The 23358-nt window shown below is 45.1% G+C and overlaps 1 protein-coding gene across 1 annotated transcript; it reads right to left on the bottom strand.

Moving 5' to 3' along the window:
- Positions 1 to 6562: 6562 nt before the first annotated feature.
- Positions 6563 to 21208, bottom strand: Sash3 (SAM and SH3 domain containing 3). Its single transcript, XM_046468457.2, has 8 exons — positions 20976 to 21208; positions 13989 to 14084; positions 13330 to 13476; positions 11127 to 11268; positions 10014 to 10162; positions 9652 to 9861; positions 9355 to 9505; positions 6563 to 8818 (listed from the first exon to the last, which is right to left on the bottom strand). Exons 1-8 carry the CDS (start codon positions 21030 to 21032, stop codon positions 8628 to 8630), a joined length of 1143 nt encoding a protein of 380 aa, XP_046324413.1. The 5' UTR covers positions 21033 to 21208; the 3' UTR covers positions 6563 to 8627.
- Positions 21209 to 23358: the final 2150 nt, after the last annotated feature.

The following is a 23358-nucleotide window of genomic DNA, read 5'->3' on the forward strand; positions in this document are numbered from 1 at the left end:
ATTTGTGTCACTTTTGAGAATACATTCTAGGAACTTCTTGCTGTTGTTAGGTGACAGGTTTTGGAAATAGTCTCAAAGGCTCAAACTTTGAATATCATTAGTTTTAAAGGATGCAAGCCCAACTGAGAGAGAGAGAGAGAGAGAGAACGCAAGTGACTCTTTGTGGGTTTCTTGTTTTGGATAAATATGAAAGGGGAATAGGAGATATAAATCTGCATCTGTAAAACTTTCAAATGTCCTACAAAGCATGTAGGTGGAAAAAACTGGAATGACTACCTGAGCTTAATTATTTCACAAATAAACACAAAATTCATATATATATATATATATATGAATTTCCAGGAATGAAAACTTATAAATTGGGGGAAGATGGTATTTTATTTTGTTCAAAACTTTACTATGAGTTATTCATGACTTTCAAAAACCATGCCACTATAAGTAGTGCCATTCATGGGTATTTAAGTTGCCAGCACAGCCTATCTGAATGATCCTACATTTCTAGCACCTGCGTTCAACAGGGATTCTACAGATAGGTGGGAGAATTTCATACTTTATTATATGTTTTAGTGTAGTCTTGCCTAGGTATTTGTATATTAAAATACATATAATCTTACTATAAATTACTTTCTTAGTACAGTCAACCCTGTATATCTGTGGGTTCTACATTCATAGATTAAATTAACTAACCTTGGGTGGAAAATATTCAAACATTTTTTTTCATGTCATTAGTCCCTAAACAATATAACAATGATTTGTGTAGCATTTACATTGTATTAGGTAACAGAAGTAATCTAGCTATGATTTAAAGAATACAGGAGTATGTGGATAATTAATTCCTATACAAATACTATTCCATATGCCAGCATCTATAGATTTTGGTATTCTTGGGATGTGGAAGGGACAATGGGGCCAATTGTCCTAACTATACATTACATTGGTATTTTTGAAATTATAAGTATAATCAGGTTATATTAACAATGAAGTTCATTTTGGGCTGGGGTAAAAGGTGCTTTAAAATACTATTAACTAGCAAGGAAGCATTGGACTGCTAGGATTGAGAACCATTGAACCAGATTATCTTTTTTTTTTTTTTTTAAAGTGGTGCTGGGGATCAAACCCAGGGCATGGTGCATACTAGGCAAGCACTCTACCAGTGACTTATGCTGCCAGCCCTCAGAGATTCCTTTGTCACTCAAAATATTTATAAAGACTAGGCAGAAAATAAATGAACATGTCTCTCACCTCACACCTTTAATATGCTTTAAAAAATTTTTAAAGTAATGTATGCTCATTGTTGAACATTGGAAAAGTACAGGAAAAGTAAGAATATATTTTTTAAAAATCATCTATAAACTCATCTCCAGGATATAGTAATCACTGCTTTGGTTGTTTCTTTCTAGTCTTTTTGGCATGTAAACATTTAAACATAACTGGAATTCAACTACAAAATATAGTTTTATAAATCTGCTTTTTTGCTTAGTATTTTCCATATCATTAGAAATTATTTGAAAATATTTCTTAATGACTCCACAAAACAGTCATAACCTTCCCCCTGGAATCTGATATTAAGGAGTTTCTAGTTTTTCATTATTATAAGTAATGTTGTGAGAACTTCCTTAGATGTGGACATATCTGTGATTATTTCCTTAGGATAGATTACTAGAAGTGGAATTATTGTGTCAAAGAGAATGCTATTTTAAATAAATAAAAAATGCTATTTTAATGCTCTTGGTAAATATGGTCAAATTGCTTTACAGAAAGGCTGTCACAGTTTGTTCTGCCTGCAGTGTATCAGAGAACCTGCTTCAGTCCATCTCATGCAAACATTTGGTACAGTAATTTGATAGCTGTAAACATATCTTAGTGCCATGTAGTTTATATATCTTTGATTAATCATGAAATTACACATTTTCTGCCCCTCTTCTCTGCCCTGTATTGCAATTTTTATTTCTTCTATAAATTGTCTGTCCAAGATCTTTGAATATTTTTCTTCTGATATTAGGTGGTTTTTAATCCATTAGTAAATTAGAACTTAGAGCTCACATTCCACCATGGGCCAGGGAATGAGGGGACCCTTAATTTAGAAGTGGTTTTACAACTCTATAACATGGAGTGGAATCATCTTCTTCACATTCCATGCCCCTTTGCTTTCTTTAAACCCTCATTTTCCACTGTCTTTTTATCCAGTTACTGCCTATCTCTTTGGTTATATATCAACAGCTATTTGGCTGTTGTAACTTGGCTGAAAGAATTAGAGTTTGTGTCCAAATAAGAGACATGATGGTTATTTGTCATAAAATATAGGTTATGTTGAACAACAAAGCTGAAAGGAATGTATCAATCATATAATCCATATAGCTCATTTGTGCTCACATGTGTGTGCTCTTTCCAAATTAAGTACAATGACTTATCCAAGGTCACATAAAGAATTACTGGCACAGCCAAGACCAAAATGAAGATGTACTTACTTCCAGTTTAGAGAGCTCTCCAGTATTACCCATTGCCCCTCTGCCAAGCAGGTATAGACAAAGGAAGGAGTTTGAATAACTGCAAATGTCATTTTTCATCTTAATGGAAGGATCTTTTTCTTTATTTAATATTCAATAAATACTTGTTGAATGTTGACCATGTGCTAGTATTAACTTTAGGAGAAATTGCATTGCTGACCATGTTATCTTGTAAGTAAGTTGAGGAACGACAATGATTTTAGGATTGTTTGCCATTTTAGATTAATATATCTGTTGATGTCCATTTTAGGCATGCAGAAGGCTGACTATATATAGTAGGGCTGACATAGGGGTGGTTGTTGGGGTTTTGTTTTAAATGTAAATCTCTTTCCAGAACCCTGCACTTGTATTGAACTGATGGTGGGATTTCTTTAGCACAGAAAGTCAGGAAGTTGCTTTGCTAGGTTCCCACAGTCAAGTTGGCTGTCCCTTTGTGAGGGCCATTGCCCTGGGCTCTTTTTGACTTTCTGACGCTATCCCAGGCAGGTCCCAGAGGCAATGGTATACAAATGCTATATTGGTCACTGTGAAGTTATAGGAAAAGGTGAAGCCTACATATCAAGTACTATAGAATTCCATTTATTTAGGTCCTTCCTGGAGGAGGAGTCTTGGCTGGGACTAGAGGGGAGGCAGTTCCTTCCCACTTGATTGTGTTGTTGGCTGAATAATATGTAACGTGGCCACTGTTGTGTGAGAAGCAAAGGGAGCTTCTATTGTGAAGGAAAGAGGGCTGGGAGAGCCCTTCTTTTCCCAGCTGGGAAACCTCATACTTCATCCTGAATTTCCTGACTTGGAAGGGGGAAGGTGTTGGGCCCTTTTGGGACTATGGTGGTCAGTGTGGTTTTTTTCCCCCCTGACAAACAACAGTCGTTAGCTTTTGTTTTAATGCCTTTGGTCACCGATAGCCCAACTGTAGCCTCCACTTCTGTGAGAAGCCTGAGTAGGAAGCTCCATGAGTGAGAAGTTGGATGGCCACAGGCAGGGGCTGGAGCCTCAGTGCCATGTATCAGATCACATAGCCATGGCAGTGGGGGTATAAGGAGAGGGAAGGGGTGGAAGGAGAGGGAATGCGTGGAGGGAACCTGCCTGGGATGGTCTATGGTAGTGTTATGGGAGGGGAGCGAGTTTGGCTGGGGTATGCCATTACCCCAAGCTGCTTTCCCTGATGGGAAGGAGGGGGTGAAAGTGGCTCTCATTCTGAACTGGGGATGAGCTGGTTGAATCCTAATTCTTCTTGAATCCGGCCTGTTTCCTCTTCCTTCTAGCAGAAAGAAGTCCAAGGGGAGATGCCTAATGGGAGTCTAATGTCCAGGGTTGACCATCCTACTAGGAACTGGGTAGAGCTAGGGCTGTCCCAGGTCTTTAGGTCAGCTTTCTCTCCATCACTAGCCTCTCTGAGCACCAGAGGTGGCACTCTCTATCAGCTCTTCAACAATTCCCACACCATCTAGGGGCTTGGATATTGGTTTGTCTTTGGGCTATGGCAGGTCCTAATGTCAGTGAGTCTGCAGACAAGCACATATTGAGATCACCTGTGTGCCCAGCATTGAGCACAGTAGCCTGGAGGTTACAGAAAGGTCAAATAGCAGCTGCTTATTGCACTGTATGCCAGAAACTTAATATACACTATCTCATTTATTTCTCTAACAACCCCAAGATGTAGGTATTGTTAGATCACAATATTTTACAGAAAAGAAATGTGTATGCATGTAACCTAGCCTGAAGTCATGTGATTAGTAAGTGGTGGAGCCAAAATTTGAAAACATTTCAACTCCAAAGCCTTTGTTGCTGGTCACTGTACTAACTAGAGATCAGAAGTGAGATGCCTTGAAGGGAGTGAAATGGAGGGTGGTGCAAATTGAAGTATAAGACATCGCCATTCATTGGGAATTTGTGCTGGACACTGTGCTAAGTATAGGCATTAGTAATTCTTCATAATAGATCCGGGGACCAGTACTATTATCCCCTTTTTATTGATGTGGAAATTGAGATTTAAGGAGTTCAGTGACTTGTCTAAGGTGACTCAGCTAGAGGTGTGACAGTGAGGACTTGAACTCAGATTGGCCTGAGCTCCTGAATGCTATGCCTTACTTGCCCTAGAGGAGATTCTACTCACTAGAAGAAGAGTTTCAGGCTGATCTGTAGCCCTGCTCAGCAGTGCCTTTCTTGCCCCTGAGGTTCTGGCCTGGTGTCTGCATTTCCTTGAAGCCCCTCCTCACCTGTCCCTCTCAAACTCCTGTGAGCACTGGAGCGCTTGTATTGCTACCTCCCTGAAGGGCAAGTACTTTACTACCGAGTATACCCCTAGCCCTACTCAGGAGTTTTAAAAGGTCAAAGAATCTTTTCTAATAGGTGTCCTTTGAGGTGTATGGATTTTAAAGCACTTGGGCATTATTAAACCCTACTTCCCCATCTTTCCAGAGTCCTTTGCTACAACCCTAGATTAGAGACCAGAGGTTTTGGCTCTATTTGTTCGTTAGCTTTAGTTTTTCAAAGATTGTTCCTTTTTTTTCTGAACTGGGGATAGATAACAAAAGTAAAAGATATTTTTGAATCAGATATTGTTTCATCCTAATGAAACATGAATGTAGAAAGTGAACACTTTCTAGCTCTCACTGCCCCAGTCCTACCTACTCCCCTCAAAACACCACCACCTGGGGCTGGGGATGTGGCTCAAGTGGTAGCGCGCTCGCCTGGCATGCATGCGGCCCGGGTTTGATCCTCAGCACCACATACAAACAAAGATGTTGTGTCCGCCGAAAACTAAAAAATAAATATTAAGAAAAAATTCTCTCTCTCTTAAAAAGAAAACAAACCCACCACCTATAACCATTTGGTGTGCATCTTTCTACTGTATTCTCCATGTACATTTTCCTTTTCTTGGATAGAAACAGAATCACCCTATAAAAATGCCTAAGTACTTGCTTTTCCTCTTGATATTATATGAACTTCTTTTATAATAAAATGTTTGTACATTATTTATATAATTTTAAAATTTAAGAGTAAAAAAATCATGAAGACTTGTCCCCATCATTAGTTTTCCACAATATTGTGTTTAATGGTTGCCTCGTATCCCCATGCACCATAAAAAATAAATGAACAAAATAAAGGTATTTGTCCATCTACAACTAAAAAATAAATAAATAAAATAATATGGGCTGGGAAGTCAGGCAGACTCCTTGCTCTTATCACTTCCTAGTCTACCTCTTCAACTTCGCAGAGCCTCAGTTTCCTCCTATGTAAATTGGAATGAGGATGATATCTACCTCAGAGGGACACTGAGGATTATATGAGATAATATATGTAAAGTGCTCAGTGCCAGCACTCACAAAAGTCAGCAATTATTCAGTCCCCTTGGGACTTTTAAGCAATTATCCAGTCCCCTTAGGGCTCTTGTTTCTTGAGTGAAAATAATGCTTGCAGTTTCCTGATGCTCACAGTCACTATCCACAGGAGGATGAGTGCTGCTGAGAACAGTCTGGAAGCAGCGTGATCTTGTTCTAACTCTGATGATGGTTTTCATTCTAGTGTATTCTTCCTAATGCAGTTAATGCTGCAGAAGCAGAGAGGAAGCCAGAGGTCTCTGATTCCATCCCACCTCCCAGGAGATGGTGTAACGTAGTGGGCCCAAGTTAGGGCCCAGGAAGAGTGCTTCAAGAGGAAAGGTCCTGCTGATGTTACTCTCCCTAACTTGTACCCTGGACAGCCCCCCAATGTAGGCCCTTCTTCGCAGGGGTGAAGATCTTTAAGGGCTTTGTTTAAATGAGCTGTTATAGGAAGAAGGAAATAACTTCCTTTCTATCTGCTCTCAGACCCCAGTAAGGCCTGTGGCCATGGGATCCTGAGCCCTGTTCTGAGAAGGGAAGTACAGAGCCAGCTAGGCTTTGGATGGAGCTTTAGGTTAGCAGAGTCAAGGGCACTGGGCATCCTCATGGAGGGGAAAGATGACCCTGAAAGGACCACAGAGGTACACTTTGTTGAGACTAGCTTTGAAAGAGACTGGTCTACCCTCCCAACAATCCTCTCTCCATAAGAAAGACAAGAGGAGACAGTAATTTAGTTTGACCGACATTTATTGCTACCAAATTGCTTCTGTCTATCCCCTCAAATCTATACATAACCCCTTCCCCAAAGCTAACTTTTGCCAAAGTTCCTGGAAGTAGGTCAAGAAATGCGTCCACTAAGCAGGCAGTCCTAGATGTAGTGGGCACCGTTTGACTTGCACCAGGAATGGGCTATTCTGTGAGACTCAAGGCATAGATTTGCTACTGGGGACAAGGGAGGCCCCCAACAACATACTTTTATCACTTTCTGGGGCTCAGAGCACACCAAAATCATTAGTGAAGCAATGTAGGGACAGTGGACTTCCCAGTGTCAAGCTTAGTGCTTTCTTTGCTTGGAAGGACCCATACAAGTGGCCAAGTCTGGACCCAGACCTGCACTGGCTGCTGCTGCTTTTTCTTTTTCTTTCTTTTTTTCTTGGTGCTGGAAAGTGAGCCCATGGGCTCTCTACCACTGAGCTACATTCTCAGCCCTTTTTATTTTTTATTTTGAGACAGGGTCTAGCTAAGTTTCCTAGGCTGACCTCAAATTTGTGATCCTCCTGCCTCAGCCTCTTGAGTTGCTGGGACTACAGGTGTGTACACCGAGTTTTGCATCTGGCTTCTGAGGGGGCAGTTTTGCCCTTGGAAGTCAGATATGACCACCTGCCATCAGCCTTGTGGGAAATCTCTTTGAGGAGGTCAAGAACAGAAGGGGGACACATACTGTATGAGGTATGGACTAAGCTGGATGAAGTTGAAGCTCAGCCTGAGTCCCATGGGAAGGTATAAAGTGGATGAGTAGGAGATTTCATTTGAAAGCCCCAGGACCCCTCCAACCCCCTTGGTAAGCTCCACTGTGTCCTGGGCCACAGGTAGCAGGAGATCAGATATTTAAAGTCACTGAATGTCAGAGTTTTTAAGGTCCTCAGTGACTACTCATTCTAACCCTGATCAATCATAAGCTTGGAGAGAGGAGGCACTTGGTTCAAGACTCATAGTGATTTGGGTCTGCTTTTTCTTCTATTAGGCTCAGGGTCTCTGTTCTAATGTCTAAGTCCTTGATCCACTTTTAGTTGAGTTTTGTGCAGGGTGAGAGATAGGGATTTAATTTCATTTTGCTACATGTGGATTTCTAGTTTTCCCAGAACCTTTGTTGAAGAGGCTATCTTTCCTCCAGTGTATGTTTGTGGTGCCTTTGTCTAGTAAGTGAAATAAGCCAATCCCCCCAAAAAAACAAAGGCCAAGTGTTTTCTCTGATATGTGATGCTAATTCACAATGAGGGGGTGGGGTGGGGAGGGGACGAATAGAAGTTCATTGGATTAGACAAAGGGGAAAGAAGGGAAGGGAGGGGATGAGAATAGGAAAGACAGTGGAATGAACTGGACATTACTATCCTATGTGAATATATGATTACACAATCAATGTAATTCTACATCATGTACAACCAGAAGAATGAGAAGTTATACTCCATATATGTATAATATGTCCAAATACATTCTACTATCATGTAGATAGTAGAACAAATAAAAAAGACTCATACTGATTTAGCCACCAAACCGCTATGAAGGTTAGGGAGAAGGGAAGTAGAAATGATACTTGCAGCTTTCTTCAAAACTTATTTAGGAACCTCTGGATTCATCTGTGATCAACTAGGGTCCTTTGAAACAGTCGACTTCTCTAGGAGTTTGAGACTTCTGAAACTCTGACTTGGTGCCCTTTTTAGGAGCAGCGTAACAAAGATGGATGGTGTGCGGATGAGGTGGGTTTAGGGGCCTTGGTGGTTAGGGATATTGGCAGGTCCCTTAGTGCCCTGTTTGCTGTTGATGGGGGGGGTGGTACCAGGAGGGGCTGTGCTGTCAGTCGCTGGTGGAGGGAGGGAGGCTGGCAGAAGGGATTTGCCTCTAGGCAGCTCCATATCCACTCCAGTTGATCCTGTAGCGTCCTGGCCAGGCCTTTGACTGGGGAAGCAGGGCCAGGCTGGGCACCAGTCCTCTGGGCCCAGGTCATATAGGAGGCTGGGTCCATCTCTGTGGCCTTTGCAGCTCAGGCCCAGCCTTGGCCTGTGCCACCTCCACCTCAAGGTGCCCCGGTGAGGGAGAGGCTGTGCAGCTGTTCCTCAGTGCCTGCCAGCTCTGCCTCATCGCGCCCACTCTCTGAGCCCTCAAAGCAGCCAGAGTCCCGTGGGATATCCACCTTGGGTTCTGACACTGTATGCACCACTGGTTCCTGGCTGCTCTCGGCGCCCTCTTCTGCCTCCTCACTGCCAGCTGCCAAGGATAAGGGAGGAAAATAGAATATGGGGGGGGGGGTTAGTCCTAAGATAGGGGATCAGAGGCTGCAAGGAGGCCCCTCATGGGGTTAGGGACCATGGGAAGTCTGCTGTAGGCACTTAGTTCCTCTGCTCCCTCAACTACTCCTGCCCCTCTTCTCACCATTTCCAGTTTTTTTTCCAGGTCTGCTCTGCCCAGGAGATCAAGATCAAATGAGTCTTTGGCACTGAACTAGAGCCAGGCAACTTGGGCTTCAATCCTGGCTGTATTATTCAGCTTTAAGTCTTTGTATAAGTGCCCTACCTTCTCTGGCCTTAAGTCTTTCCTTTGATCCAAAAGGGAGCTGGGTCCAATCACTCCTAAAACCCCTTTCCCCACAAACTTTCCCTGAAACTCAAGTTCAAGTGGGGAAAGTTTCTAGTGCAGGGGGCACCAGGGCAGAGTATAGTCAAGGGCAGAACTAAGGCAAACCTTTGCTCTCCGGAATGCCAACTGGCAACTGTGCCTATCACCCCATTCCTAAAGCCACTCACTGTCATAGTCCAACAGCAGCTCTGCAGCTGTGAGCAGCTTGGCCCGGTGCTGTGGGTCCATGATGTTCAGCTCATTGAGGTGTGTCTCCCGCAGCTCCTTGAAGTCCTCCAGTGTCTGGTAGCCATTGAGCAGCAGGGTGGATGTGTGCTCCTGGGGGCAGAGGTAGGCCAGTGACATTGCTGCTTATAAGCTACCCCAGCCTAGAACCTCCCCTTTACACATGGCTGTTGATCTCCATCCCAGGGGCAACTGTGCCTCTCTTGCTCCTAGATACTAATGCAGGTCCAAGCTCAAACCTCCAGGCCAATGCGCTCCAGCAGCTCATGCAGAGTCTTAGGTTTGGGCCTCTTGCCCTTGCTCTGTCGGCGGCTGGGGCGGGCAGGCCCCACAGCCTCCTCTGGCAGTACATCCACGTAGATGAATTTGAAAGAGCCCAGCTTGCCATTGAGCAGGCCCAGCCATGTGCCCACAGGTGGTTTTTCAATGATCTGGATCACATCTCCTTTCTGTGGGGGGAGAGGAGAAAGGAGGACAGGAGAGAGGAGTGCAGGAAAGAGGAGAGGGGGTCTTTTGGCCTCTGCTGATACTGTCCTGCCATGACTCAGTCCAGCCTCCTTTATGGCTGCAGGCTCTGAAGGGGCCCGGATGACAACCTTACCTGCAGTTTCAGTGAGTCGTGGTCATAGGGGCTGGGAGTGAAGTCGGTGTGGACTCGTGCCCGACCACAGAAGGGCCCTGTGTACTGGGAGGCAGATGGTTCCTCCCCGAAGCTGCCAGAGCCAGGGCTGGGGCTGCAGAGCTCGCTGCCTGCAGGAGATGGGGCAGGGAGGAGGCTCATCTTTGTCCCAGGAGAGCTGGGGCAGTGCCCAGCAGGTACCTCCCAGAGATCCTGCCTAGAAATCTCAAGGGTACATGCTGAGCAATCCTCACACTATAGGAGTAATTTGGAACTCATCACCTTGGCCACCCTGGAAAAGCACAGGCACCTCTGGGGCCTCAGATAATGAAGAGTTGACAATAGGAAGAGAAATGACTCACAGACCAAAGAATGGGTAAATTGGGAGGGCCTCTGGAGCCCAATTGGGCCAACACCTCAAGGAATAGATGAAGAAACCAGAGGCCAGATGGGCTAAGCAACCTGCCCAATGCCTCTCACCTTATACTTGACAGCACTGGGTCTGTTATACACCAGATCTCACTCCATTCCATCGCTTCTTACACCCAGGAAGCCACACCTTATGTTAATAATTTACTTCTTTACTTAATAAGATTAAATATTTAGTTACAACGTCCCATGGAAACTCAGATGGGCACTTTCTTCCTGGAAGAGCAAAATGATGGGCATTTTAGATGGCTTTCAATTGGAGGGGGTGACAGGGAGGTGTCTGTGGAGGCACAGAAAGAATAGAAAACTTGGAATGGGACTAAGGGGCAAGAAAAGCAGTCTCTTGAGAGCTGCAGTCCAGAACCCACAGCCCTCCTCCAGGCAGGGCATCTTCTCTGGGTCAGATCCAAATTCTGTACTGGGTTACCTTGAGTGAGTCACTTAACCTCCCTGAGCCTCAGTTTCCACATCAATAAAGTGGCAAATAATAGTAGTGGTCCCATGAGGTTGTGAAGATTTAATGTGATGAGAGCTGAGGAAGTTCCCAACAGGCAGACAGTAAACATTTCTCTCTCTTACCTCCCCTTCCCAGAGACCCATCTGCCTGGCCCTAACCCAGCTCTTTCTTGCAAGTTGGGCAGGTGTCCTCCCACCTCCCCTACTCACTCGTTGATGTCTGGCGGCTGAGCACTGGGAGTTCACGTTCTTCCTGCTCAGAAAAGGCCAAAGCCATCTTCTCAGGGCCAGGACTGTCCAGGATGCAGTCTGGAGATGTAGGGGAGGCTGAGCCCTCTTCCAGCGTGTCTCCCTGCAAGGACGTTAGGCAGAAAGCCCTCAGTGACCTGGCTGTGGTGCACACAGGCCCGACCTAAGTGCAGAAGAACTGGACCTGGGCTTGGCTCAAACTCCATCTATGTTACCTATAGGGTCAGTGACACTCTCCAGCCCTAGTTTCCTCTTTGGTAAAAATGGGAATGGCAATCTTTATCCTGCCTACCTCACAGAACGAGGCTCACCAGTGTGCCCAGTGAACATGCTTTATCAGCTTCAAGTGCTCATGTAATGCTGAAAAGGCCAAGGGTGAACAAGCTTGGACTCAGGACTATTATAGCCCAGTCAAGCAAACAGTGGTGCTGGAGAGCAAACCTTTTGCCTGTGCTTCTATGAGCCAGGCCTGCCTGCCATTTCATTTTATCCTCACAGTGCCTCTAGAAGATAAGTGATATAGTTGGCTTGAGTTCACAGATGAAGAGTGACCTTGCCAAGATCCATGGGAACCCACAAGTATGTTGGCCTGACTCCAGAGCTCCTCCCATCTCACCACATCTCTGTGGTGCTGTTTAACAGCTGGCTCTCTGGGAATAAAAGCCCCAAGATTTGTCTATTCCCATACTGTAAATTCTCCCTACCATGGCCAACATCAAGCCACCATTGTGATGCCACTGGATGTGTTGCTTGAAGAAATAGTTACGTTACTTCTACTACACAGATACCATAGACACAAATATGAACAACACTGAGAGAGTAACAGGTAGTGCTATGATTAGGAAGCGCTGAATTTTGAAGATTTATGGTATTGTTCTTGCTTTTTAAAAATTTTTTTTAGTTGTTGATGGACCTTTATTTTATTTATTTCTATGTGGTGCTGAGAATCGAACCCAGTGCCTCACACATGTGAGGCAAGCACTCTACCACTGAGCCACGACCCCAGCCCTTGTTCTTGCCTTTAATAGAATTTATTTAATTGTAAATTTATATAATATTATTTTTCATAATGATCTAATTTAACAACTGGCTCACAAAATTCCTCACAATTTGAACAACTGCTCTCACAAGCCAATCTGAGCCAACTCTAGCACACCACTGCTTGGTACCTTTGGTAATAGCCACAAGCTTTTACAAGTTCCTTGGACTATGCTGCCCCACCATTATGTCACCTTCCTCCCTGGGCTGAATCCAACCTTCTCAATTTTCTCTATGAATGGTCTCAAACTTCATGATTGTTCGATTTACAATCTTTTGACTTTACAATGGCACCAATGCACTATGCATTCAGTGGAAACTGCACTTTGAATCTTGAATTTGGATCTTTTCTCAGGCTGGCACTATGCAGTCTGAGCCTCTCTGGTGATGCTAAGCAGTGGCAGTGAGCCACAGTTCCCAGTCAGCCATGAGATCATGAAGGGAAACAACTGACACTCGACTGTGTACTGTGTCGCTAAGCTCTGATTTTTTTTTTTTAATTCCAGGGATTGAACTCAGGGGTATTCGACCACTGATCCACATCCCCAGCCCTTTTTAATATATTCTATTTAGAGACACGGCCTCATTGAGTTGCTTAGCACCTTGCCATTGTGAGGCTGGCTTTGAACTCGTGATCCTCCTGCCTCATTCTCCCGAGCCACTGAGATTACAGATGTGCACCACCCGGTTTTCAATGCATTTTTGACTTAATGATATTTTCAACTCACAGTTTATTAGGATGTAACCCCATCAAAAATTAAGTAGATCTATATTTTTCTCTATATCCTCCTATAATCAGGTCTTTCCAATCCCAGGGACTAATTCCAAGCAAAGCTTTGAGGTAGATGGATTTGCCTCAGGTCATCTCATGCCCCTTTCAGCTGCCCCTCCCCACAGGCCTACCTTTGCAGGAAGCTTCTATGTCTAGCCTAGCCTTTCATCCCTCCACAAACATCAGCCCTTTCCTAGCCAGCCTCTTAGCCCCGAGGACTGCACTGCTACACTGTTCATGGCTGATTGTGAGATCTCCCTCCCATGTGCCCTTCCTCCAGGCCTGAATAGTTGCTGTCACCCTCTGCCAGAGCCAGCCTCTTTGGCTCCCCTCTCTTGGATCCCCAGGGCTCACCATCTCCTCTGATAAGGCCTTCACCATCATCTTGCCCATCTTCCTGTTCATGGTTCGGGAAATCACTGCCCTCCACTTCTTCCCCAGCTTTTTGCCACTCTTCCCAGCATCCTCTGGGATGGGGACACCGGAGTCATCTTCTGGAATCTGTAACAATAAAAGAGGAGGTAACCCTCTTTGGGTCCTGGTCTTGGAGTACAAAGAGATACTTTGGGTCACTGTAAAGGTGGGAAGGAGATAGGGTTTCTCCCATCTTTTTCCCCATTAGCCCCAGCTCTGTCCTCAGTCCTATTAATTTGCAATTAATTTGCTACTTCATTTCTTGTACAAAAGAATGCTGGCAGGTACTTGGGGCTTATAAGTTTGATGTTGGGCAGGTAGGTCTTCTGTGTCGAAGGATGCTTTGCAGGGCTGGGGTTGTAGCTCAGTGGTAGAGCACTTGCCTAGCATGTGTGAGGCACTGGGTTTGATCCTCAGCACCACATAAAAAGATAAATAAAATAAAGGCATTGTGTCCATCTTCAACTAAACTTTTTTTTTTTTTAAAGGAGGCTTTGCCTGGACAATCCTATTATCTCCTTTTCCCTCTCCTCCCTCTCACCCCTATTTCTCCACCCAGGGGTTTTAGACAGATCCCTCAAGGAAGTTCTGAAACTCACATTATCTTCCAGATTAAATTCCTTCTCGCTCACCACAGGGGAGCTGGGTTTGGATTTGGCAAAATCCTTGAAGCTGCTGGAGCGCTGAAGGGAAAGCTGGAAGAAACAGACATTTTGCAATCATTGGCACTAAAATGGCTGCCCCAGGACTGATATCTTCTCTCTCTCTCTCTCTCTCTCTCTCTCTCTCTCTCTCTCTCGACTGGTCAGAGCCACCTGTGCCCTAAAAGCCCAGGGCTAATGAGGTGAAGGGCCATGCTTCCTTTGAGCTATGTGACTTCATCCTATTCTTCACCTTGTCCCTGGCCATTGATCAAGTTCCTGACTCAGGAGCCTCAGATCTCAGTACTGCCCCAGACTAAGCTCAACTTTCCACCAATAACTGAGTGAAAGAATGAATGGGTTTGAGTAAATGTGTACCTCAGCACATATGAGAACCTTACCACAAGTTAACTGAGAGCAAATTCCTCCCACACTCATTGGCTCTGGCCTTCATGCCCTGGGCCCACTCTGAGCCAGCTCTGCAACCCTAGTGATTGGGGTAAACATATTGGCCTCCTGCTCGATGAACTTGTCTCAGGAAGAGCAAGACCATCCCACCAGAAGCCAGAAAGACCTATTATTAGACTTTCTGGAAAAACCACAGTAGAAGCTCACTAATAGAAGGTGCCTATAAATTTAGAACATAAATGATTGGGGCTAATTTAGTTAAAGCAAGCTGCCATTTTTCTCTTTATTCATTTCAGTTCTTAAACTTAGCCACTCATGTGATGAGCTAGCAACTCTTGACTTTTGCCAAACACTTTTGTATTTGGACTTTAAGGCATGCCCTGTTGTGTTGATGAGACTATTTTCAGGAAATGAGCTTTCTTAACTGTATGTACATGAATATGCTAAGATAGCAGCCAGAAACCAGGGCAAGACAGGTAAGGGGGGCAGGCCATAGACACAAGAAGTTGAGGCTGAGCCTGTATCAAGATAAACAGTCAAGACCAGAAGATATACACAGGAACCGGGGTTCACAGATGGCCAGACAGATAGCGCGGGATAGACTGCAGACACCCAAGATAAGGACTTGAGGAACCAAAGCCCCAAACCCACACAAAACTAAAGGTTTCACATCCTCTTTCCTACTAAATGAGGGTATATGTGTCCAGTGGTAAGCCCCTAGGGCAGAGCAATATCACCTGCCCCCCAACACATGCACAATTTGTCCCAACTCCTGGGGACAAGAATATAGCTGTCTAGTATTTTGCTAGTCTTGACCAAAGCTGCCAACAATCCAGCATCAGGAACCACACATTCCTAGAGGTAACTGACCAGAAACTAGGTCAGTGGTCAGGTCAAGCAGACTCTAGAAGGATCAGGACCTCATGGGTGGGGCGTCTGCAGCCTCAGTCAGAAAGCCTCCTCTGTACTACCTTGGGGACCCAGAAAAGGGGACTGTGAGTGGATATAGAGAGGGGGAAACATGACCATGGGGTGACTGCTGTGGTTCTCATACATTAGCTCCATTCTCCTTCCCAGGTTTTCCCCTGCCATTATTCATTCCTCCTTTTCTCCCTTTCTTTCCCCTCTCTCCTCCACCTTCCATTTATTTCCTCCTCTTGTATGGTAGGATGCAGCTGCCTGGATAACTTCCTCCTCTTAGTGCATGGAAAAGAGGGAACAGAGAGAGGGGTGGGCCCAAGGAGGGCAGGCTGGCCTGCTATTTATAGGCAGATGGGACCTATTGTGACCTTCCCTTCACCACCCTTTAGCCTGATCTGCAGATCAGGAGGCTAAGAGTCGCCCCTTAAGCCCCAGGGACTGGTGAGGCTGGAAAGCAAGCAGGAGGGCAGGCCTGGGGCCGGAAGTAGGCTTTGTTAGGGAAGAGTAAACTCATGGCTCGGCTGCCCTCTAATCGCAGCTCTTTCCCCAGGCCTTTTCCTGTCATTAATCTGCGGTCTGGGGGCTGGGAGAAGGTAACTTTGGCTCATGGGCCCCTCTGTCCCAGATTTAGCCCAAAGCAGGAGGAGATAATCCAAAAGGGCCATGAAGTTGTTGCTGGTGCTTGGGCCCAGCTGGCCACTTTTCAGTCTGGTGAGATGGAAAGGACTAGCACATGTTCTTTGGGTGATCAAAAGTGAGGACCAATCAGGATAGCCTTTTTCTAGGACTACTTCTAACCTCAAGGGTAGCTCCAATATCCCGACTACCTTTCAGTGACCCCAGGGTGTATCCCATCCCCACCCTGGGATGACTTGAAATCCCTGAGCCCATTTGAGTTTTCTGCCGGGCCTTCCTTTGGGGCAAGACTTGCTGGGAGTCATGGATATAGGAGAGGTGGTACCCCCTTTTCAAGTCCAAGGGGAGCATGTTGGAACTCTTGGAAAAAGCTACATTTCTGGCATCAGATATTGATGAGTTCAATTTTGGGATGTGTGACCTTAGGCAACTTCTTTAACCTTTCAGAACCGCAGTTTCTTCATTTGGTGTCAGATGGCAAGGCTTCACATCTGACCAGCTGTGTAAAGCTGGATAAGTTACTTAACTTCTCTAGGCTGCTGTTTCCTCATCAGTTATATGAAGCCCAAAGCATCTACCTTAGCTTAGCCTTTTGTGTGAGCCACCTCTAGACTCTTATCCTGGGCATTTCTTCACCTAGAATACTCAGCCTTTCTTTCTGCCAACCATAGTTTCTCTCCTCCTTCAAATTCCAGTTTAACTGGAAACAATCCAGATGCCCATCAAATGCTGATAAGATAGATTGATTGCAGCAGACTCACTGAAGAGAATAGTACCCAGCAATGAGACAGTACAACTATCCCCAACACATGGATGAGTCTCACCAATACACTCTTGAACAAAAGAGGCCACCCCCCAAAGAGTATATATGCAAATATTTCAGTGGCTACACAAAGTTCAAAACCCAGGAGAACATACTTATGCTGTTGGAAGTCAGGGAAATAGTTACCCTTGGGGAAAGGGGTCATTTAGCAACAGGCAGGGCAGCAGGCATGGGAGAAGTTTCTGGACTTTTGGAAATGTTTTGTTTCTTGATCTGGGTGCTGACTACATAGGGATGGTCACTTTATGGATACTCATTGAGTGATGCATTTATGATTTATGCACTTCTCTGTATGGCAGAGAAGTATTTAAAAAAAGGATTTTCCACTCCATTTTATTTTTATTTATTTGTTTTGCAGCGATGGGGATGAAATCCAGGGCCTTGAATATGCTAGGCAAGAGTTCTACCACTGAGTTACATCCCCATCACACAATCACTGTCTTGGGATCACTCCAACCCAAAGACAGAAGCGACTGATGCAATGCTGACAGTAGGTGGTATTTGAACGGAGTCACCAGGGAAGCCAATGGGAGCATGGCAGTGGAAGGGCTCAGGATGGCTTCATGGAGGAGTTGTATTTGAGCTGGGCCAGTGGGGGTAGGATGTCTCTAGATGAAGCTAGGAAGGGTTTGAACAAGAGTCAGAGACAGAGGGACATTCCAAGCATGGTGATGGAAAGGTGGGTATGCCAGTGTCTGGGGTGGGAGGTGGAGCAGAAAAGTTTACAGAAGGCCTTTGCAGCCATGCCCAGGAACTTGGGTGTTATCCTGTGGGCAATGAGAAGCTATTGCTTGAATGTCCTTTATTGAAAATGTTTGGGATCAGAAGTATTTCAATTTTTTTTTCAGATCTTGTAATATTCGCATGTACATAATATATCTTGGGGATGGGACATAATACAAATACAAAGTTCATTTATGTTTCACATACAACTTATACATTTAGCCTGAAGGTAATTTTAGACAATCCTTTTAGTGTGCTTGCGTTTTGACTGTAACCTATCACATGAGGTCGGGTGTGGAATTTTCCATTTGTGGTATCGTGTAAGCATTCAAAAAAAAAAGTTTCAGATTTTGGAGCATTTCAGATTTCCAGATTAGGGATGCTCAACTTGTACTGAAAATATGAAGCACATGCTGGTGCGGATGTCATGTTAAGGGTGTGCTGTGGCAAGGGAGCCACTGTGGAATAGTATGCTGAGATTGGAGGATATGGGGGCAGAAAGAGACTGGAAGGAAGAACCAACTAAATACTCAAACAGGAGTCTAAATCCCTCTCCATTTTCCTGGTGGTAGTTCTGGGAGTTGGTGAAAATTGAAGGTATGTTGGGGAAGGGCCATTCTTAGGGGAAGCTAGTCCAGGATAAATCCCTTTCTGCTTCCTATACCCTAATACTGGCCTTTGAATGAAGTTAGATCAAAGAACTAGAAAGAGGTGAAAGTCTCCTAAGGGCAGCTAAATGATATGTCCTTTGACCCTGGGGCCTCCCCAGTCCTTCATAATTTATAGTGGGTGCCATGTCCTTGCCCTCCCATCCAGGAGGGCCTATTCCCGCCTCTGCTCTGTAGGTTGGAAAGCCACTCCTATTGGTGTGCTGAAACTTTTATGTCCCTCAGACTCCCTTAGTGCTTTTGAGATCAGTACGGGGGAAAAAGCATGGAGAGAGAAAAGGGCTCAGACTCTGAAGTCAGACAAATTTTGGCTTAAATCCCTGATCTGCCATTTACTGGGAGTGTGGCCTTCAGCAAGTTCTTCCATCTCTTTGAGTTTTGGGTATGAAATAAGGATAATGACAATATCTGCCCCTCCTCACAAAGTTGTAGTGAGGAGTCAGCACAGTTCTTGACATTTATGGAACCTTCCCTCAGTGGTGGCTCTTTGTGTTATTAAGTCTTGTTTCTACCACTTCAGGGCTGGGACCATGGCCTGTTCTTTGCAGTGTGCTTCCTACCTCTGCCCATGCCAAAACACGCACCCTCTCCTGGGCATTGAACACATGTGACAGAGTACTCTCACAGCTATTTTTCTAGCTGACTTATTCCACCTCGTGAGGTAGGCAGACCAGAAGTTATCCTCCTTTTCAAAGATGAGAAACTGAAGCCCCAAAGAAGTCAATGAACTGTCCAAGGTCCTCCAGCTAAAGAGTGGCAAGATTCTAACTCTACTTTCTTGTCCACTGCTGGGCACATTCTCCATTTTGTAGGCCCAAGACAGGAGAGGGGTAGGGAGAAAGGGGGGATGGAGGTGGGGAGGGAGGAAGGGAGGGAGGTGGGGAGGGAGGGAGAGAGACCTTCCTTGCCTTTAAGTCTTCCCTCTACCATATCACCTCAGTCTCCAGAGGGAAGAGGCTTGACTATAGTCATCATGCATGCATGATGGAGCCAATTCACTGCCTCCAGGCCTGTGGAAGATGCTGTATCTTCATTCTGGAAGTTTGGCTTTTCTAAGGCTATTTTCACAGTATGGGCCTGGAGCATGTGCAGGCAAGCTCATCTTGTCTCTGGAAGCTGGCACAGGATATGGTAGGGTTAGGGTAGGGTTTGCCTACACTCCCCTAAAGGACATCAACCACAGAGTGCCACATGGGCCTTGCTTCCCCTGGAAGTGGTCTGTGAGCAATTTCAGAGGCCCACCTGTCAAACACAGAAAATTGATAATTAAAGCTGAAAAAAAAAAGGGGGGATTTCTGGTTTCCATGTGTCACTAGGTACCTTTGCCTGATGTGGCACAGGGTCCCAGTGTCAAAGTGTCAGCTCTTTCTCAGACTCTTTCCTCCAGTTCACTGTGGTTTGGGGCCTAGCAGTGTCTATAGTGCAGTCTTTGCTTCCCATCCCCATCAGCCAGAGAACAAGGGGAAGTGGCCCCGCTTGCTAAGGAGTGGCAGCCAATGGCAGGCCTGCTGGGACTAGCACTGTGTGAGGTTGGGGGGGGGGGTGACAGGTCCCGTGTGAAAATTCAAGAATCTCCCCTCCCCCCCTACCACCACTGCAACCTTAGAGAAGCAGCTGGGGTGGGGAGAATACAGCCGGAAGTGGCAGCCACCCAGGACCTGAGAGATGGAACAGGATGCACACCCCAGTGCCCTGAGGCTCAGTCTCAGCTGTCTCAGCCTCTGACTGGGAACTGTTTCCCTGAAAAAGGGGGCTCCCCCATAGTGCACCTGGGCTGAGCTCCAGGGAAAACTGGCAGGGTACAATGAGGACATGCAGGACGCAGACGTAGGCCTGGAAGCCTCTTGGACCTGATTCAGGCCTACTTTGGAAGGGTCCGACAGTCCCATTGGAATGTACAGTATGTACTTTCTGATTGCCTGGGAGAATCCTACAATCAAATCCATTCTCAGATCCAACCAGAGAAACCTAGATCTGGCAGAGCCTTCAAGGAATCTTCCAGTTGGGCATCTGCCCCAGAAGACCATGAACACTTCAGTCATCCATGAAACTGCTTTCCTTCCTAGCCTTTGAAACCCTCCCCCCACCTAATTTTTCTTCTTCAACTATCACCATCTCACCAGCTCCATTTCTCATTCCTCACATTTTTCCCCATGTGGGAAGAACCTGTACAGTGCCCCATATCCCATTTGCAGTTTGGGAGGCCCTTTTCCTGAGTCCGGGTCATCTCAGGCCCCTCTCCAGTGGCCTGGGGAGCTGCAACAAAGCTGAGTCCAGTGGTCAGGTTCTGGGCCTTGGTCAAATGGAGGGATCCTGGGGGCATTTTGGCTGTGTGGCCCAGTGGGGTCCATCTTGGCTTTGAGATGGCTCCTGAAAGGCCACACTTGGGCGGAAGAGGTAGCAGGACCAGTACAGGGGATCGACAATTAAGTACAATCTTAGGAATCAACTTGAGCATTGTACTTTGTAATTCTTGAATTCTAGTCTAGGATTCTGGTCTCCAATATTAATTCTTTATCCATCTTGCTAGCGTTGAATTCTATCTCTATTCTAAGAGTCTATCCTGTGGCTTTGTCTCTCTAGGATTTTGAAAATCTCTCTTGTACTTCTGTTACTCCAGTAACTTTTGGGCCCCTAGGAGAATGGGCCTCACCTATGAGCTCAACATATGGCCTTTTTGGCTCTTCTCACTTCTACAAGTCTTGAAACGGACAGGAGAGAGCAAAGGAGGGAAGGAAAAAGTGAGTTTCCAAAGATGCTCCTTACCTTTTTCTTCTGAGTGGGTTCCTTCTCGCTGGCATTAGAGGGCTTGCGGCGCAACATGGTCCTCCCCCAGGTGAGACTCCTTCCCTGATCTCCTAGGTGTCAAGATGCAGAGGTCTCTTGCTCTGCCTCACCAACACTGTCCAGAAGGCACTGCATGGACCGAGCCTCCGGCTGCCACTCCGACTGCAGCAGTGGCAGCTTGGGGGTGCGGGCCATGGACACCCAGCAGCACAGCATACAGGAAGCCCTGCCACGTGACCTGCTCTTACAGCAATCGCAGCCCCTGCTGGCCCCTAGGGAGGAAGGAAGTCCCAACTTCAGTCTCCAGAGATTCTGATGCAGACAGCTCTTGGGTTGAACAATTGGAAAAAAGCCCCTACTCTGTTGTCTCATGTCAATCATTACCAGTCCTTCTGCTCTATCTCCCAAGAAGTGACAATCAACATTGAGATATGCGGCCTACTCAAGCCCTATACTCACTGATTAGAATCCAGCAAGTGGAAGGTGGACTCACTCTCTGCTTGTTGGGTCAATGATCCTGGTCAATTGCATCTCCTAAGCCATCACCATTCCTACCACCACAGTCACCCCAATGTCTATGATCACTGCCATCTACTCCTATCAACATTCATCACCAGAGTCATCAACCTGACAACCATCACCCTCACAACCATGATCCCTGCAGTTATCCCCACTGCCATCAGCACACCTACGGCCATCATCACTACAGCAATCATCTCCACAAGTCAACATCCCTCAGCTTTCATCTCTACAGTCATCGCTGTTGCCTCTATCACATTTACAGCTGTCACCCTTACAGATATTATAGTCAGTCAACCCCATGATGCTCTCACCCCTACAACCATCATCACCTCCCTCAGCCATCACCCCCACAGTCATCATCTCAGCAGTTATCTGCAATGTCCTCGGCATACTTCTGGTCATCATCACTAGAGCAGTTGTGCCTACAGTCAACACCCCTCACATTACATGCATGTTTATCACTACCACAGCTAAAAGGCATTTGTAAATACCACCACACCACCAGCAAATGTCCCATTTAACAGATATTTATTGGATGCCTATGCATGATGCTTATGTTTTGGATTATCTGTGGCATATATTTTAATAATCTCAATGACATTATTAATATTATTGGTACTGGGGATTAAACTCAGGAGTTTCTACCACTATAGAAACTATAGATGTAACTATACATCCCTAGTTCTTTTATTTTTTATTTTGAGACAGGGTTATATTTGAGATAACAACACTAAATTGCTGAGGATGTCTTTGAACTTGCAATCCTCTTGCCTTAGCCTCCCAAGTTGCTGGAATTACACACATACACCACTGTGCCCTGTGACTTATTCTTACTACAAAAGCAATCGGTATTCATCACATACAATGTAGCAAACAGAAAAAAAAAGTAATTTCAAAAAATTCTTCATAATTGTTTTCTACACTATTTGGGTGAATATCCTTTTCTGTTTTAAGCATCTACTTCTTTGCTGATTAATCTTTTTTTTTCTTCTTACAAAAATCATACTGCACAGAAAAAAAGATCATTGCTTTCATTACATGGGGAGGGGAGGGAAAGGAGAGAGTACAAGGGACACTGGGAATCTTTTGGGGGTGATGGATATGTTCACCATCTTGATCATGATAATGGTTTTATGGATGTGTATATATGTCAAAACTTATCAAATTATACACTTTAAGAATATACAGCTTAGCCTGGCATGGTGTGATTACAGCACATGCCTGTAATCCCAGCGACTCAGGAGGCTGAGGCAGGAGGATTATAAGTTCAAGGCTATTTTCAGCTACTTAGTGAGACCCAAAGCAACTAAGCAAGACCCTGCTTCAAATTTAAAAATAAAAAGAGCTGGGGATGTGGCTCAATTGTAAAGCACCTCTGGGTTCAACCATACCAAAAAAAAAGTGCAGTTTATTGAAAGTCAATTATACCTCTATAAAGCTGTTTTTAAATAAAAAAGACTACATAAACTGTGTTGATAATTGCTTTTCATGTGGAACATAATATTTTCTCATGCTATGAAATGTTCTTCAACTATGTGATTTATAATAGCTGCTGAGCATCATATTGTGTGGATATACCATGATTATTTTACCAGGCTCCTACTGATGAACTTGGGTTGGTTTAACTTTTTTAAAACTTTTCGTTGATCATCCTTAAGGTAAATATTCATTCACATCCACAATTTTATTTATAGGATAAATGTCCAGAAGGAGAATTGCTGGAGCACAGGTATCACTTTTTAAGATTAAAAAAAATTGTAGTTGTAGATGGACAGAATGCCTTTATTTTTATGTGGTGCTAAGAATTGAATCCAGCTCTTCACATGTGCTAAGGCAAGTA

Source organism: Marmota monax, unplaced genomic scaffold, assembly GCF_021218885.2.
Source record: "Marmota monax isolate L192 unplaced genomic scaffold, Marmota_monax_Labrador192_F-V1.1 WCK01_AAM20220418_F8-fsc00054, whole genome shotgun sequence".
NCBI lineage: Eukaryota > Metazoa > Chordata > Mammalia > Rodentia > Sciuridae > Marmota > Marmota monax.

Excerpts from the sequence above, each read along its gene's own strand:
- Sash3 (XM_046468457.2), bottom strand. The coding sequence starts at position 21,032 with ATGTTGCGCCGCAAGCCCTCTAATGCCAGCGAGAAGGAACCCACTCAG. Across the intron at positions 13,477-13,988 it reads AATTTAATCTGGAAGATAAT|ATTCCAGAAGATGACTCCGG; the intron begins GTGAGTTTCAGA and ends TTATTGTTACAG. Across the intron at positions 8,819-9,354 it reads GCTGCTGTTGGACTATGACA|CTGGCAGTGAGGAGGCAGAA; the intron begins GTGAGTGGCTTT and ends TATCCTTGGCAG.